This window comes from Aythya marila (assembly GCF_965140915.1).
Source record: "Aythya marila genome assembly, chromosome: 10".
Classification (NCBI taxonomy): Eukaryota; Metazoa; Chordata; class Aves; order Anseriformes; family Anatidae; genus Aythya; species Aythya marila.
In genome coordinates, this window is record NC_139051.1 from 2,264,246 (window position 1) to 2,279,643 (window position 15,398).

The following is a 15,398-nucleotide window of genomic DNA, read 5'->3' on the forward strand; positions in this document are numbered from 1 at the left end:
CTTGTTGGGAGATGATTTTCAGTCCCATCTGCTATCCCGATGGTGTAGAAGTAGAAGTTACATTGGCAGGCACTGGACTCACCTATTTTACTCTACCAACAGCCACAGCAGCCCTGCAAGGCTGGTTTGTACAGAGTGGCATTAATAGGACCGAAGACCTTCCCCATAGAGCATTACAGCTATTTTGACTGGAAATGTGAAGGAATGTAAGGGAGCACCAGGGACAGAAAATGAACTCTTCCATGTAGAAATAGTCCTTGTTTCTGAAGCAGAATTTGCAGTGTATCTGTACCTGTGCTATAGCAGATTCTATATAAAATTTACCTTCTGGAGTCAAGCTACTAACATTATTTTGACTCAGTCAGGCCTCCAAGGCAGGATTTCCATTATTATGGAGATGAACTACCTTTAATGACTGCAATAATATAATTGTACCTCAGGGCAGAATTTCTAATAACACGATTGCACAGTTCTCAAACACTGGTAAGAGATATCTTCAGGGCAGGTTATTCATTAGGGGTGCAGTACACACTAGTAGTTCAGCCTCTAGAGAAGAATATGAAACCTAAAGCAATAAAGCTCTTTTATTTATTTATTTATTTATTTATTTATTTATTTTTTTTCCTCCATGATAATCTCTGCCCTCTGGGCAAGCATTGAACAACACACTTAGTTTTGCCTCCTGGACAGCCGTAGCCTCCAGAACAGGAGTCCTGGCAGCCCAATCTGATGCACACTATTTCCATCTCCAGAAAGTTGCCCCTAACATTACACGCCATCTGAAAAGTCACAAGAGCCCCAGGACAAATGCCTGAATGATTGTCACCATCAAAGTCAGGCTGTACATCAGAATTCAAAGCAAGGACAAGCGCATTAATGTTACTTTTAACTCCACCTGGAGTTGCAAGGACCATCTATGTTGATTAACCTTCACACAATCAAGTTCAGTTTGGAGAAGGCTCCAGATGTTCAGGTGCCTCTCTGAAACTCAAAGGACTCTGATGCCAGTTAAGCTGGAGATTTCATTTAAGTGGTTTCTCCCACGCCTGTCTCAAAGTTCTCTTTTCCTCCCTAGATGAAGAGATTTCAGCAACAGATTTTCTTGGCATCTTTCTTACTGTATTTCAACAGATTTTTTCAACAGCCAGGAAAGTTCTTGTTTGAAGCCCACACATATGTGTGGGTGTAGGGACGTACTAGGACTGGACTTCAGTCAATGCTGCTGTCCACCAGGGAGGCAGCGAGAAGATAGTGTTTCAGCAAAAAAGAAACCAGAAATTTAACCAGCAAGGTTAAGCAGATGACCAGCCACTTGGCCTCTCTTACCCTTGTGAAGTCAGACAGCACTGATGAACAATGCCGTGATCACAGAAGACAATATAAATCCTTAATTGCACATTTCACACAGTCTCCAGTCACAGATTGTAGGGATGGCATGGTTAATAGAGGCAATGACGAGGATTCAACACCCTTGTCCCCATGGGAGCCACAAACAAGTGCACATAAGAACTAAATAGGTCCAAGTGCCAAGCCAACGGAGCGGTGTTCATTAAGACATTTTGCCAGATAGGTCCTGCTGGAAGCTCTGGCTGGCAGAAAAACCCCAGGGCTGAAGTAGCAGAGAATTTCACACCTGCTTGGGCACATTTCACGTCTGATTTCCCATCCAGGGCTCGGTGCCCGAGTGGGAGGCTCACGGCTGGGAGAGGTGCGCTGGCAGGCGTGGGACAAAGAGCGTGGCATTTCTACAGTCTGCATTGAGCTCAGCTCTGAGCTACCTTTTTTCTTTTTTTGAAACTTGGTGGAAATTGGTTGAAACATCAGTAGCGCACTGTAATAACCAATTCAGATTTGTTATTTGTGATGACAGGCACAGGCAAACTGAACCACCATAAGGTACAAGTGAACAAGCCCCTTCCCTTGGAAAGCTGGGATCCAGCGTCCTCTGCTGTATTACAGCAGCTGACTTTTAGGAAAGTTTGCAAAAGAAAGAGTAGCGCTAGGAAAAAAAATCACTTTCTTGTCAGCATTACATAGCGGTGACAAAGCAAGAAACACAGTTGCTCTCACTTCTTTCCTTTCCTAATCCCTGACTCACATAAACCCCTGCTTCCTCTCCCACTCACTATATTTAAATGAGGAGATTACACCGCAGCATGCCTAGGAGAGCAGCTTCAGAGAAAACAGCAAATGTCAGCTGTGAACTTTGCCAGCAACCTCCAGCATTTAGTACTTTCCCCCTTCCCACAATCTTCACTAGAAGAACAAGGTACTTCAGTTTTAAAAACCAATGTATGTCGATATACTATAGCGTCAGCCTTGCCCAGCTCTGTGCCCTGGCTGCTAAAGGAAGCTTTGCACACCTCATCACCCAACTCCTTTTATCCCAAGAGATGAAGTCAAGCGGTTCATAGACGATTGCGTCCTAAATACCAGATATCAGGTGTCAAGTAAGTCAGAAATATGTTGTGCCTTATTTTACTTACCTGGCTGAAAATGAACTACAGCTTTTCACATACTCATACACATCATCACGGTATATATTTTAACGTCCATTATAGGCAGGCTGGCTGGAGCAAGACGAGACTTTGTGAGACCAAAAACCACAACCAACCAAAACAAACTGACAGCTCTAACAGGTTTACACTTTTCAAAAGAAAATTTCCTATAATTTCTGGCTCTTTTGTCTGTACTCACAGGGCATGATTTTTCCCACAAATCCATTGCAGTAAAAGAGGTATGTCACACTTTAAGGTGTCCTACACAACTCTACAGGTCCCTTTCTCAGATGTTGCATGAGTGGAACAGGTAACACACCCAGAGTCAACAACCGCCACAAGCACAGAAGCAATGCATGTGGATTTAAAAAGTAGGCTCTTATTCCTTATAATGCTTTCCTTTGAAATTAAAAAAAAAGAAAAAAAAAAGAAAAAAAAGAAAAAAATGACTTAGCCAGTCTGAAAAAGCCATCTCCAAGTTAGGCATTATGACTGCCAAATTAATTACTGACCCCGAATAACTCCTGTTTGCAGGACATTGAGTAATTTACCAGGAGAGTGTAATTTGCAGTGGAGAGTTTCAGGGATATACTCCTGGGGATATTTTTTTGAAAAACAATGGCTATTTAGAGCAATCCAGAGGCAAAATATTTGCTTTTTAGAATGTATCTTTATCAGCTTCTTGGCAGGGATGCTTTAATAATACACAGAGACTGGGATAAACACAATGGGAATAGAAATCTTGGCCCGAGCTCCTTGAGGTTGAACGCTGGCTGTTTTCACATTTATTTGCAAGTCAATTTTGGGAAGCTATTAATGACAAATTTAGCTTTCATTGCTGAAAGCCCCTGGGTTGGAGCAAGCTAATGAAATAAATGGTTACTTTAAAACATTACCTCTCATTTTCTCTTAGGATGTCTTTTCCTTTCTTCCAAGAATAAGTAGGTCTGGGGGAAGCTTTCGGCTTACACTCAATGATTACTTCACCACCCACTTTCACAAGAGTTAACTTTTTCAAGAGAGTTTTGGAAAAGTCTGGACCGACAGCTGAAAGAAAAAAAAACAAAAAACAACACACAATCAGAATTACCTCTGGAAAAGGAAGTCGGGCACATTAGAATATTCCAGAGTTTCTTCTCACCTGTAATTGCTGAATGATCTGCCTTAAAATTTTATTTTTAATACTTTATATTCACAATTTTTGCCTGAAGAGGGTCTTTTATTTTGATGCTATAAAGCTCAGACACCTTGACACAGCCAGGTCTTGAACCAAGCAAAACAAGGCAAGACTTCAGTAGTCATCAGGGCACAGAGTAGTCTCCAATCATCTGTCTTAGTTTCTCCAGGGCACAAACTTCTATTTTGTGAGAAACAGTCAAATGTTCATTGAGGCAAACACCGAAGCCCTGCAGACAGTCTGCAAACTGACTGCAAGGCAGGCCCCGCACGGAGGAGATTGTTTGGCTTCTGATGCCTGCCTCAAAGGATTTTTAATGATTTATTTGATGAGACCAAATGACAGGCAGAGCTTGGAGGAAGCTGCCTCTAGGAAGACCAGAAGGTTTTATTTATATCAAATAGGAATTTTTTTTTTTTTTTTTTTTTTTTTTTTTTTTCAGTACAGAAAGCTCAAAACAAATAGGTGAGGCAGATTAAGGCTTTTATGAAGAGCTCTTGACCTGCTCACTCCATCTTTGCTCACAGGAGTTTGCTCCCAGACAGCCCGGTGGCAGTGAACTCTGCCCAGTCCCTTCTGGTCCCCACAAATTCTCTCCATCCCTGTGCCTTCTGCCATGTCCTCATATCCCCAAGCTTGCAGCTGTTTGCTCATCTTTCTTTCTTGCTGCACCCTGCAAGGTGAGAGTTTAGATCACTGTACATTGCAACTGCTTGATGCTCCAGAAAATGATCTAAAGCTCACCTGAACCAGCTGGGAGACAAAAACCTGCAGTGTGATACAGAAAGCAAATTCATTTTTCCTACAGCATCTTGCCTTCCTCCATTCTTTTGACTATCATTCCTGCCGCAAAAGAGTTGAATATAAAAAATAATCCTACACTGATAACACGATGGACTTTAGTATCTAATAGATCTGTTCTAACTTCCACTTTTATGGATCAGAGTTCACAAATCTCTGAGGTGTCCTGCCTGCTATGTCTGTTCATAGAGAGCTGATTCATTTTAGCATAAGTGAAAACACATATGTTACTAAAGACTATAAGAGCCACCTGAAAAACAACACCATATATATAAAACATTTCAAAATTAAGGCAGCATCCTGAAGATACCAATGCACTCAGACCCAGATAAAGCTTAGCTATAACATATCATAATTAATACATTATTACTGTTTGGATTTTTTTTCAGATGACTGTACAAAATTTATTGGCAAAATAGATTTTTGAATAACCTTGTTATTTCCATCTCTAAGGATCAGTTTAGACTTTTTTTTAATATATTTTTTTTCAAGTAACTTTCTACTTACCTGAGATCCTGCCTGTGACAGAGGAGTTACACGATGTGGGTTTTATTCTATGATGGCTGACAAACAAAGTACATATCAAGTGATCAAAACTACTGAAATTTAGGGGTAGGAGGAAAATCTAGTCTGATTCTTATGCAAGGTATTCAGCACTCAGCCACAGACTGAGTCATCCCTACAAAACACCATATCACTAGGAGTTGCAACAGACTTGTTCAAGTGGTGGTACCTTGTGAAACAGCTTCTTGGGTCTATGGGTTTTGTGAAATAGGTCAATTTGCTAAAAATAGAGTTGCTGGTATGAAGACAAGAAAAAAAAAAAAGGTCTGTTCTACAGGTACACATGCTTATGGATGAGACAGGGATGTATAATGTTGCATCTGAAATTTAGAAACTCTGGGCTCTCTTCTCAGCACTAGCATAGCCTCTCTGTGCCACTCCAGGGGTAATGCATTTAATGGCTCCACACCTTGTTTGTAAAATGAGGATTTCAATTTTTTTTTTTTTTTTTCCTCACTCTAGGCCTCTCTCCCCATTTTTTTTCAAACATTTAGCCTGAAAACTCTTCCAGGCAGCGATTGCATTTTACTATATGCTTTTACAATGCCCAGCACAACAGGATTCTGGTTCTAGCTGAAGACTCCAGGCAATATAATTGGCAACAATAATAGAGAAGAATCACTCTGAGAAAAGCTCTGTCTGTAATTTTCCATTTCTCTTTTTCACTTAATTTTGCTATAAGCTTCACTTGCTATTAGTGGTGTTTAATCATTTCAAGTGCTTAACTTCAGAACCTGTTAAAAAAAACATTTTTATACTCAGAAAGATCTGTTTAAAAGCTAACATTTCTCAGTGAGAGCTCAGAATATTGACCTCCTTTGAAAACCCTTGTGAAAAGGAAAACATACTGTTTTTCTTTAAAAATATGCCGAATTAAATCACTGATCCATAGAAATTAATGTGCAGCACACCATTCTGGTACTTCTTATGTGACACACAGAAGCAAGACTGTAATCCAGATTAGAAGTCGGCCAACTACAATTTATCTAGCAGGTTTTCAAGAGCAGGCTCTCCAAAGTCATTGCTCTTGGTGCCAACATGGTATCTACATGGGGATGTCCCTTTTACCTCTAAAGCTTGGTGAGGGTACAAATCACATTCATTGTAAATACCCCACATTCTCAGTTTTCAGTCACATTTTTCTGTGTGGTGGTTCAGTCTGCATTGAATGTGCAGAGGACTCTGTCTTGTTATTGTAGGTGTGGTCTTCAACCTGCAGTCCAAAAATGTCAGTGACCATGTTCTCAGGACCAACATCAACACCATTGCTGGTTCAGGGAGGCCACTGGGTGCTCAGGGCTGCTGGGCCCCTGGAGGGCTGGAGGCACCACTAACATCCCGCACCTTCAGAGATCTGCCTTTCTGACAAAGGCTCATGTCTCCAGGGGTTTTGAATAGACAGGGAAAGCATCAGGGGGCTTATTTGAATTTCTTCCACGCAGTAACACGCCCAATATGTCTTAGTGCTGTGAAGTCTGATTTATTGAACATTATTGTACTTTTCTTGAACAGCAACAATGACAATCTTTCAAATGATTTTTTTTTTTTTTTTCTATCCAGGCATGTATCGCTGCTGATAAAAATGACCGATATTGAAAATGCCATAATCAGAAAAGACCTTGTGCTTTGTTCTTCAGGATAAAGCAGAGAATTATGCTATTGAACGCACACTTTGAAAACAACTAAAGCACTATTTCTGAATTTCAAATTCTATTTGACTCTTCAAAACTACATACGTATTTTGACTTATTGGTTCCTAGGCCTGTCACTCACACACGAGCTTTAAGAGCAACATCTGGGGGTAAGGTGCAGACCTACAGGACAGCTGAAGTTAGCAGGGGCCTTGGAGGTGGCCCAGCCCCAGCTCCTCCCAGTAGAGCCAGCCTGAGCAGGTTGCCCAGGGCTGTGTCCAGCTGGGTGCTGAATATTTCCAAAGATGGAAGTGACACAACCTCTCTGGGCAACCTGTTCCAGCATTTGAAGCAGTAAAATCCAGATTTTATGTTTAAATGGTATTTTCTGTGTTTCGGTTGATGCCTGTTGCTCTTATCTGGGCACTGGGCATCAGTGAGCTGAGCCTGTTTCTGTAATCCTACTGCCTCCTGTAATCCTACTGCTTCCTTACACATCAGTAACACCCACAGACCTGCCTCCAATAGTTCCCATTAGGTTTTGTTGAGGAAAACAGCTTGTTAATTCAGTAAAGAGTGTGAGTCTGGAGACTTGAATTCTATTCTCACTCAGAGACACATTGGCTGGATTTCACTTTAAGCCTGATTCTAACCCGCTGGAGGAGCTGAGGACTCTCAGTTCACAGGAGCTTCCCCTGATACTAATGGGGAAAACTAGAGTAGGGGTACACAAAACAGGCGGGGCAGGAGCAGTTTTTCTTGGTGAGGGTTTGGGACTGAAGCATCGTGATTGCCGTTTGGATGGTGAAGGGTCTATTCGGACAGAAGGGTTTTCAACATCTCCTCAGGACAGTCCGTCTCTGCAGCCCACGAGCAGGCAGCTACTGTCCAGTGTGCTTTGAACTGGGGCAATACGTGGGTGTCTCCACAACATGTTTCTAACAGCAAGAGGTGAGTGAGCTTGCCAGCTCTCTTTGCTCAGTTACCTGGATGAATATGAGAATACGGGATCATGTAAAGAAATCTGTTCTCTATATATCTGTTTTCTCAAGTTTTCATTTTATGCTCTATTTAAAAACAACTTGACATAAATCCTCAGCAGCACTTCTGCTTCAGACACCAAAACTTGGCAGAACCAGTTTGGGTTAAAGCTGTGCCAATTTTGGAGGGTTGTAGCACTCAGGAAAGTAAACTTACCTATGACACTGAGTTCTGCACTGGCAAAAATGATGCCATGTCTGTTTTCTGCTGCACACTGATACATCCCGGCGTCCGACAGGCTGACGTTTGCTATCGTCAGTGAGCCCTGCTCTATCTGAACTCTGCCCTGTAGGAAACAGTGAAACAAATAAAGAAGTGAGTAAGGAGATCCCTCCTTGGAATATATCCCCAGCAGCAGTTGTGCCATACTGCATGTCCAGGTAGACAAAGAAAGGTAGGGGCAACAGGAAAAAATTGCATGCTCCAATCTATTTGTCTGCCAACTAAATTCTTGTCAGGTTACATACTATGTGGAAAAAAAACAATACAGTAGTTGGTAAATGCAATTTAAATTGGAGGACTTTCCCTTGACTTCTCATTGATTTAATACCCAAACCATTTAGATTAATCTCCCTTTCAAGTAAGTAAACTTGAATAAAAAATTGCACTTTTGTTCCATGGTGGCGTATCAGAGCCAACCTCATTCTTTAAAGCGATGGCATTACAGGTATATAGGGCAATGAAGGTCTGGAAGACTGGTTGCCATCTTAGCTGGTACAATGGGAAATATTTTTAATCCTCTGCATTTTCTTGAAAAGAGTATAGTTAATAATTTAATGATCCTTTTCTTTGTATCAGCCACTAACGTGATTTAAGTACAAGACCATCTGCTAGTGACCAGCATGAAGCAAGTAAAATTAGTGTGTGGAACAAAAGACCACAGTATCATTTGTCAGCCTAAGGATATGGAGCTCATGTTATCAATTTTAATAAGTAAAGCAAAGTGTTCCCTCCCTTCCCAAGAGTTTCACCATTAAAAAAAATAGTAATATAAAGAGCTATTGGCCTTCTACTTGGCCGTAGGGTGGAAATTTAATGTTTGTGCAATCTTTGTCAGGGTTTGATCAAATCTGAGCAGCCATGTTCTTTCACAGTAAGTGAAGGGGAAAAATGCAGTTTACTGTGAAAGCAGTGCTTTAGTAATTTGTTTAGTTTGTCATTATAATTGAGGCAATCACAGGACTGAGCAATTCCCCTTGGTGGTTTGAGGACGCTCTTGCTCTGCTCCTATAGACCACCCATCTAGGCAGCTCCTCGTGTCCCTGGCAGGAGGGCCGGAGGAATGGGAATGCTGCTAGAGACCAGCAGAAATGGTTTCAGTAGCAGCTGAAGTTCACCTGAAAACCATAAACTGAAAAAATGAATCCATGTCCACCCACAGTCCCACTCAGCCTTTCCCACTTTCTCACACGCATTAGATTTGCACTGTGGATCCTTCATTTCAAGGAGGAACTTGAAACTCACAGCTATCGTACATGCTACGTCATTAACAACAACTCTCTTGAAGCCAACATCTGCCCAAGAGAAAGGATGGGGCATCTCTGTATCCTCCAGCCCAGGACCTCAATTCCATACAAAGGCATCCACCAAGCATGGCAAGGAATTGCCTACAGAGCATGGGGATTTCAGAACACTGCCATCACTTCCATTTCTATTCCAAAAGTAATAAAATATGCACAATGAGAGCCACTCCAACAGTGCCTACCTGGGGCAGCAGTGGCTCCCCGTCCTTCAGCCAGCGGTACGAGGGCTTTGGCCTCCCGCTCGCACGGCACTCCCAGAAAACACTTTCCTCGATGGCTGCGTGTGCATCGCTGATTTTCTGAATCCAGTTGGGCTGAGCTGCAATGCAGAAGGAATGAATAAAACCTCACATCTGCAAACAATAGCATGCTCTTCAGAATGCAAGCGAACAACCATACACCTTTATCATCACATTTAAAGGGTTGGATTTAAAAACATGCTTACTAACCCTGAGGATTCTTTTTATTTTTTTTCCTGAGTTCAGTTCTAATTCCTGAAGGGTAGCACATGCAAGATCAGAACCTTCTCTCCTAACTTTCATTTTAAATAAAAACATTTAATGAAAAAGGAGCAGCTTCAGAAACACAGATCATCATCATCATCACCACCACTATATCAAAACAAAGCAATGGTTCACATGCTGCCCCAGTGGAATAGATGGCATTGTTGGACCACTGAGCCTTCAAAAAGAGACATTTAGTATTCAACTAAAACAAAACAAACAAACAAACAAACAAACAAAAAAAGTAATTTACAGCTATCTCTGCAATGAAATTAAGATTATACACGGAACTTTGGCCTGCATGGTTACAGCACAAATTCAGGTACAAATAATATATTCTTAGACTTTTTTTTTAGATGTGGATGAGATCCAAGGAATACTGTCCTATGAAGATCTTCCATGTATATGAAAAACTTTTTGGAGTTGATAATTATATTGATGACATTGAAGAAACGTATTAACCCCACAAGCAGATATTGGAGATAAATTTTAGAATTTGATTAAAAATGGTGCTGGTAGTTTTCAGACATTTATGTAGTTATATTTTTAGTTATGTTTTACATATTATTATTGGAGTTTGTAGTTGTTTGTTTTAACATACAGCTTAAGTTTAGCCAGACCCCACATGCAGATCAAAATTGCCACTTTTTGGAGAACACGCAGAACCTCTTTCTTATGTTACCTTCACAAACCGCATGCTAGATTTATCTACAATACATTTCAGAAAATACCATTAAAAAAAAAGAAAAAAAAGAGAGAGAGAGAGGGGAGGAAACAAAAAAAAATAGTGAGTTCAGTTTTTTTAGTGGTCATTTGCCCTATTTTGAAGTAAGAAAATCTGAGAGACTTAGTAGGAAGATATAACCAGCAGAGGTCTCCAAGAACCTGATTAATCCCCTTTCACATGTAATCAGATAAAAAAAATTAAGATTACTCCAAGAGAAAAAAAAAAAAAATTATATTTCCTTTGGACAGAAATAGGGACCAGAAAAAAAGATCTGAAAGGATAAATTAAAAAATGTTATATGAAAATGCTAAGTTGAACTTAGTTGGTATGACTATACCTAAACTATTGGCATGTCTACCATTACGAGATGCTGGATATACACTCTCAGAGAGCTCAGTGCCTTTTAAAACTGTTCAGACTGCGACAGATGTGTGCCTAATCCCACATCCACCTCATTGCATGCTTCCCTTCTCACTGTATCTATAAACAACAAAGCGCAGAAGAAAGAGGAAGAACATTGCACAGAATCTTAAATAAGCCACAAGAAATATTCCAAGGGACTTGTAAGAAAAGCAGAAAGGCAAACTGAACATAATGACAATGCCGGAGCAAGAGAAGGAGCTGAAAAGGAGAGGTGAGTGGTGCTTGCTTCTCTGACCGCCCCTTCTGCCCTGTAGTATGTTAAGCTTGTTTATTAACCGTATCTGAAGACATATGAAAAGGAAAGCCTTTAAATGCAGGGAGATGAAAGTCAGCTCTGTCTTTTGGAGTAAGAACTTGAACAATTCCATTGAGCCAAGACACCCTGTGCTACTCCGCAGGTTCACTGGCTCAAGGACATTTGCAAATTACTCATGAGTCTCCATATTTACTATTCTAATAGCATCTAACTCATGATTTTGAAAAGAGTCTTATGATATCATAAAAAGAGCTCTACAAAACCACACAGACCCATTTGCCTTTCTGCAGTACTGTTTTACTGATTTCCCACAAGAAAACAAAAAAGCAGACAAAACAACTGAAAGGAACCTGCAAAGCTATAAAACGCATAAAAAGCACAGTGGGCTCTACAGCATATAAATGTAAGCTATGTAAAAAGAAAGAAAACAGAAAAACCCTCATGTGAGGAGCAAAGAGGACTTAATATTTATCCTTATTTCAGTTCAATACTGATCCTCATTGCAGGCAATCAGGCTCCCCGACTAAGGCAAGTTCTTACTCAACCCAGTGAAAGACTCGTGCCCATCCAGTCCTTCATTTACAGAGTGCAGGTTACAGTTGTGAAATCCCACCCTACAGAACTGTGCGGTGATTCAGACCCATGGTGTTGGAAATGCTGGGAGCCTGTGGGCAGCCAATTCGCTGCAATGCACGTGTGGCACCTGTGAGCCATGGGCTCACACCACGGTTCATCCTTTCCAGTTATTTAACCTGGTTAAACTTTCTATCCTACAGCTATTTATGTTGCAGATGAGTACGGAACAAGCCTATTAGGTCAAAAAAAAAAAAAAAAAAAAAGCTCAGAGAAAACTGGAGGAGCCCTTTGTTTCCCAGGAACTTAGTTCTCTGCTGCTCTTTGGGAGACATTTCTAATTAGGTCAACCTCTCCTTTGAACAGCTCATTTCAGAGAATACCAGACATGCTCTTGACTTAATATTGAGTAATACACAAGGGTTGGTCCATGGAGCAAATGCGTTTGAGCCACCAAATGAGAGTTGCCATAATATAATGAAATTTGACAGCCTCCCATTGGGGATCATACCAAGACACGGTAATGTGCCACAAGATTTCAAGCACGATAATTAAAATAATTCAAATAAGGGTATGAATCAGCTCTATACTACATTTCCTGGTATAGGTGCATTGTTCAAGATAACTTTTTTTTTTTTTTTTTTTTTTTTTTTTAATTTAATGACTGACAGCAGTGTTCTTGAAAAAGTCTTTCATTTAATTTCTGTGGTGCTGAGCAAAGAGAAATTCTTCCGTGTGATGGGACTAGACATATGGCTGTATTAGGGGTAGTTTGTTACAGGTTTTGGTTGGAAAGGTCCTGGAGGAAAAGTCTGATATGAAAGAAAAAAACAAACATAGAAGTTGATAAGAATTCATCTGAGTTGCAAAGAAAAGTCATATACTCAATCTATAAACTGGAAGAAAAAGCTTAAAATATAAACATGGCACTTGCATAATTATAGTTTATAGGAGAAATATTCCCCTCATAGGTGATGAGAGCTGCCTGGAATGGGTACTGAAGTGGACAAAAGAATAATGATAAGTATGGGTTAAAAAACCCAAACCACAAAAACCAGCAACCTTTTTCACTTAGCCTTTGAAAACATAAAGTGGGGCATTTTAAACCAGGTGATTACAGAATTATGCCCAAGTATACTCTTGCTTCTTCAAGAGAAAAGAGTCTAGAGCAAGTCTGTTCCCTATAGCAAACTGAGAAGCAAAAGTAGGCACTGGGAATCTGGACCGGAAATCACTTCCTGAAAGACGTTTGAAAATGAAATGACACAGCCGATGATGATGCATCATATCAGAAATAAGAAACAAAACCAAGGAGTTATGGGAGCGATGTAAGAAGTAAAACAGAAATAAATCTGTAGGACTTGTTATGCTCCTGCGAGTTCAAAACAGCCCAAAAGACTAAAGCAAATGAGGTACTAATACATACACAGAATCCAATTCTTGGTCGTTGTATATTGATTTCAGTGTTCCTAAGCCAATTTATAGCAGCTGATGACCTAGAGCAGGCTGTGTAATTCATCATTAGTGGCAGATGAAGGGCTGAATGACTGTCCATTACTCTATCTATTCTGAGGAGATTGAGACTCAGCCCAGGATCAGAAATGCCTGAAGACCAGAAAGCCAAGCATAAGAAATAAGAAAAACAGATGGGAGAAATACATGAGTAATTAAAAATAAACGATACAGCCAGTGTATAAAGTTTGTGCAGACAAGTGCACGCGTCATCGTGGTCCAAATGGGGATATAGCTTCTGTAAACAACACCCATATGGCCCCAATTTGTTGTCATTCCCAACGATCACAGGAATGTGAAACCAGACTTCAAGTTACCACTTTTTCTCTTCTCTTCCTTTCCTCCTCTTAATCTCTTCCTCCTGACCTCTGCTGCCAACTGAGGACTATTTGAAATCCATACAAGTCTCAAACGTGCAAAACTGCCCCCCCAAAGTCATTTGCTTGAATGTCACATCAAAATCATCTCCCTTCATCTGCCTGTGGCCAATACGACTGCTTGGGCAGTTTGTCTCCTTTCTGTCTTTCTAGAAGACTGACCATAATTCACCAGCTGAAGAGCTCTGCTTATTACTAAAATATTAAGTATCAGAGGAAAAGAAACAAAGGAAAGAATTCAAAGGAACTAATCTAGCTGATAAAAACTACTTAAATTGTCCCTTACCTGTACTTAATTCCTGTTCTATAAGCTATTCTGCACCATTGCATGACTTTTTCCCAATTTATGTCAGGCACCAAAAGTCTGTGTGTATTACAGACACGTTCATACAGACCAGACCTCAGGGATTTATTTATTTTTAATCACTGATGCTCTAGACTGTAGTGACCCAGGAGAATAAGGAAGATGCGGGTATTCTCTGAGTAGCCTTCACTTCATTTCTTATACCTGCTTTAGCTTCTCACGATGAAGAGCTATATTTAGAAGGCAAAATGACAGTAATTTGAGCACTTTTTCTGAATCTCCTAGAAATTGATTTATCTTTAAGCAGGTTTCCAGCTATCCCTAGGAAAAGGGGAAGTAGAGGAGAGAGATGCCTGCTGTCTGTGCAGAAAGCCCTTACTTCCTTCAGGCAGCACATTATTCAAAACTCAGAGTTATTTCATCCTGCATGAAAGTCTGAGAAAACACACATTCTGCTGGCAGGAGGGAAGCCATCCTCATCCAGAGCACTGCTTTTCCCCTGGGAGAGTGCAACCAATGGAGATGGGCACTGCAGTGATTGCTCCCACAGCCAGCTGCAGCTTGCAGAAAGGATGGATTTGGCTGCTGTCTGGTCTTTAAATGGTGGTTAACCAAGAGTTAAATTGGCACAGTATTCAGTAACAACATGAGATTTGAGAACTTTAAATAAAATGAACCTGGAGATGCTTGAAGGTGAGAACTTGATTTCTAATATATCTACATAACGGGTAGCAAACTAGGTTTTCTAGTGAGGCATGTAAATTATAACTAATAATAACATATACTTGTGCTATTTATGTTAATTTTCTTGTATTTTATCAGTACAGTAACTCATATTATTTCAAGTGTTTTTGATTTTTTCCAGCAAGTTATTTGTTATCTGGGGCCTAAATGGAGTAGGGACATACAACTCCCTGATCTTCACTTATGCAATTTTCCTTTTCAGACCTCTAACAACAATGAAGAACACAATGTGATTTACATTTGAGCTTGTTTTACAGAGTGGCATAAAGTGGCTTCAGCACAAACAAAACACAGGCTCACTCATGAAAGGGGGACCGTTTTCAGTGTAAAATTAAGGAGCCACATAAATTCCTGGTGGGACTTTGATTTCAGAAATATTTAATCTGAAAAGTGGTCCAGCCAATTAAATGGTTTCTTCCCAGCCAATTAAATGGTTTCCCAGCCCTGATGGAAGGCTTTAAGCACCACGATGAGTGGCAGCAGCAACACTTTACAGGTTCCTTGGGGCTGTGCATTTGCCTACTGCCTCCTGCCCTACACTCAAAACAACCCTTGGGTTTGCAACTCTCTGACAAAGGAAGATCTGAATAAAATAGGACCTGGGAGACTTAACATCAATGAAACACAATGCTAACAAATAATCTTCTTTTCAATACTGGTTTTATGAAAGAAAAGGAAACTCCTTTTTAACATAGCTAGCTAAGGTAATGTTTATGGTAAATTTGGAAAAAAAATCACCATGAC

The 15,398-nt window shown here is 40.4% G+C and overlaps 1 protein-coding gene across 2 annotated transcripts in view; it reads right to left on the reverse strand.

The window, feature by feature from the left end:
* Positions 1 to 15,398, reverse strand: part of LOC309881978 (contactin-4) — a 296,368-nt gene that overhangs the window by 51,403 nt on the left and 229,567 nt on the right. For both annotated transcript variants that reach the window (XR_014318217.1, XM_082768563.1), the window contains exons 10-12: positions 9,418 to 9,554; positions 7,869 to 7,998; positions 3,395 to 3,545 (exon numbers count right to left, since the gene is read on the reverse strand). Coding sequence is in view for 1 of the 2 variants with exons in the window: in XM_082768563.1 (XP_082624689.1) it covers positions 3,395 to 3,545; positions 7,869 to 7,998; positions 9,418 to 9,554 (418 nt within the window). In the remaining variant the exon portion in view is untranslated. The remainder of the gene's footprint in view (positions 1 to 3,394; positions 3,546 to 7,868; positions 7,999 to 9,417; positions 9,555 to 15,398) is intronic.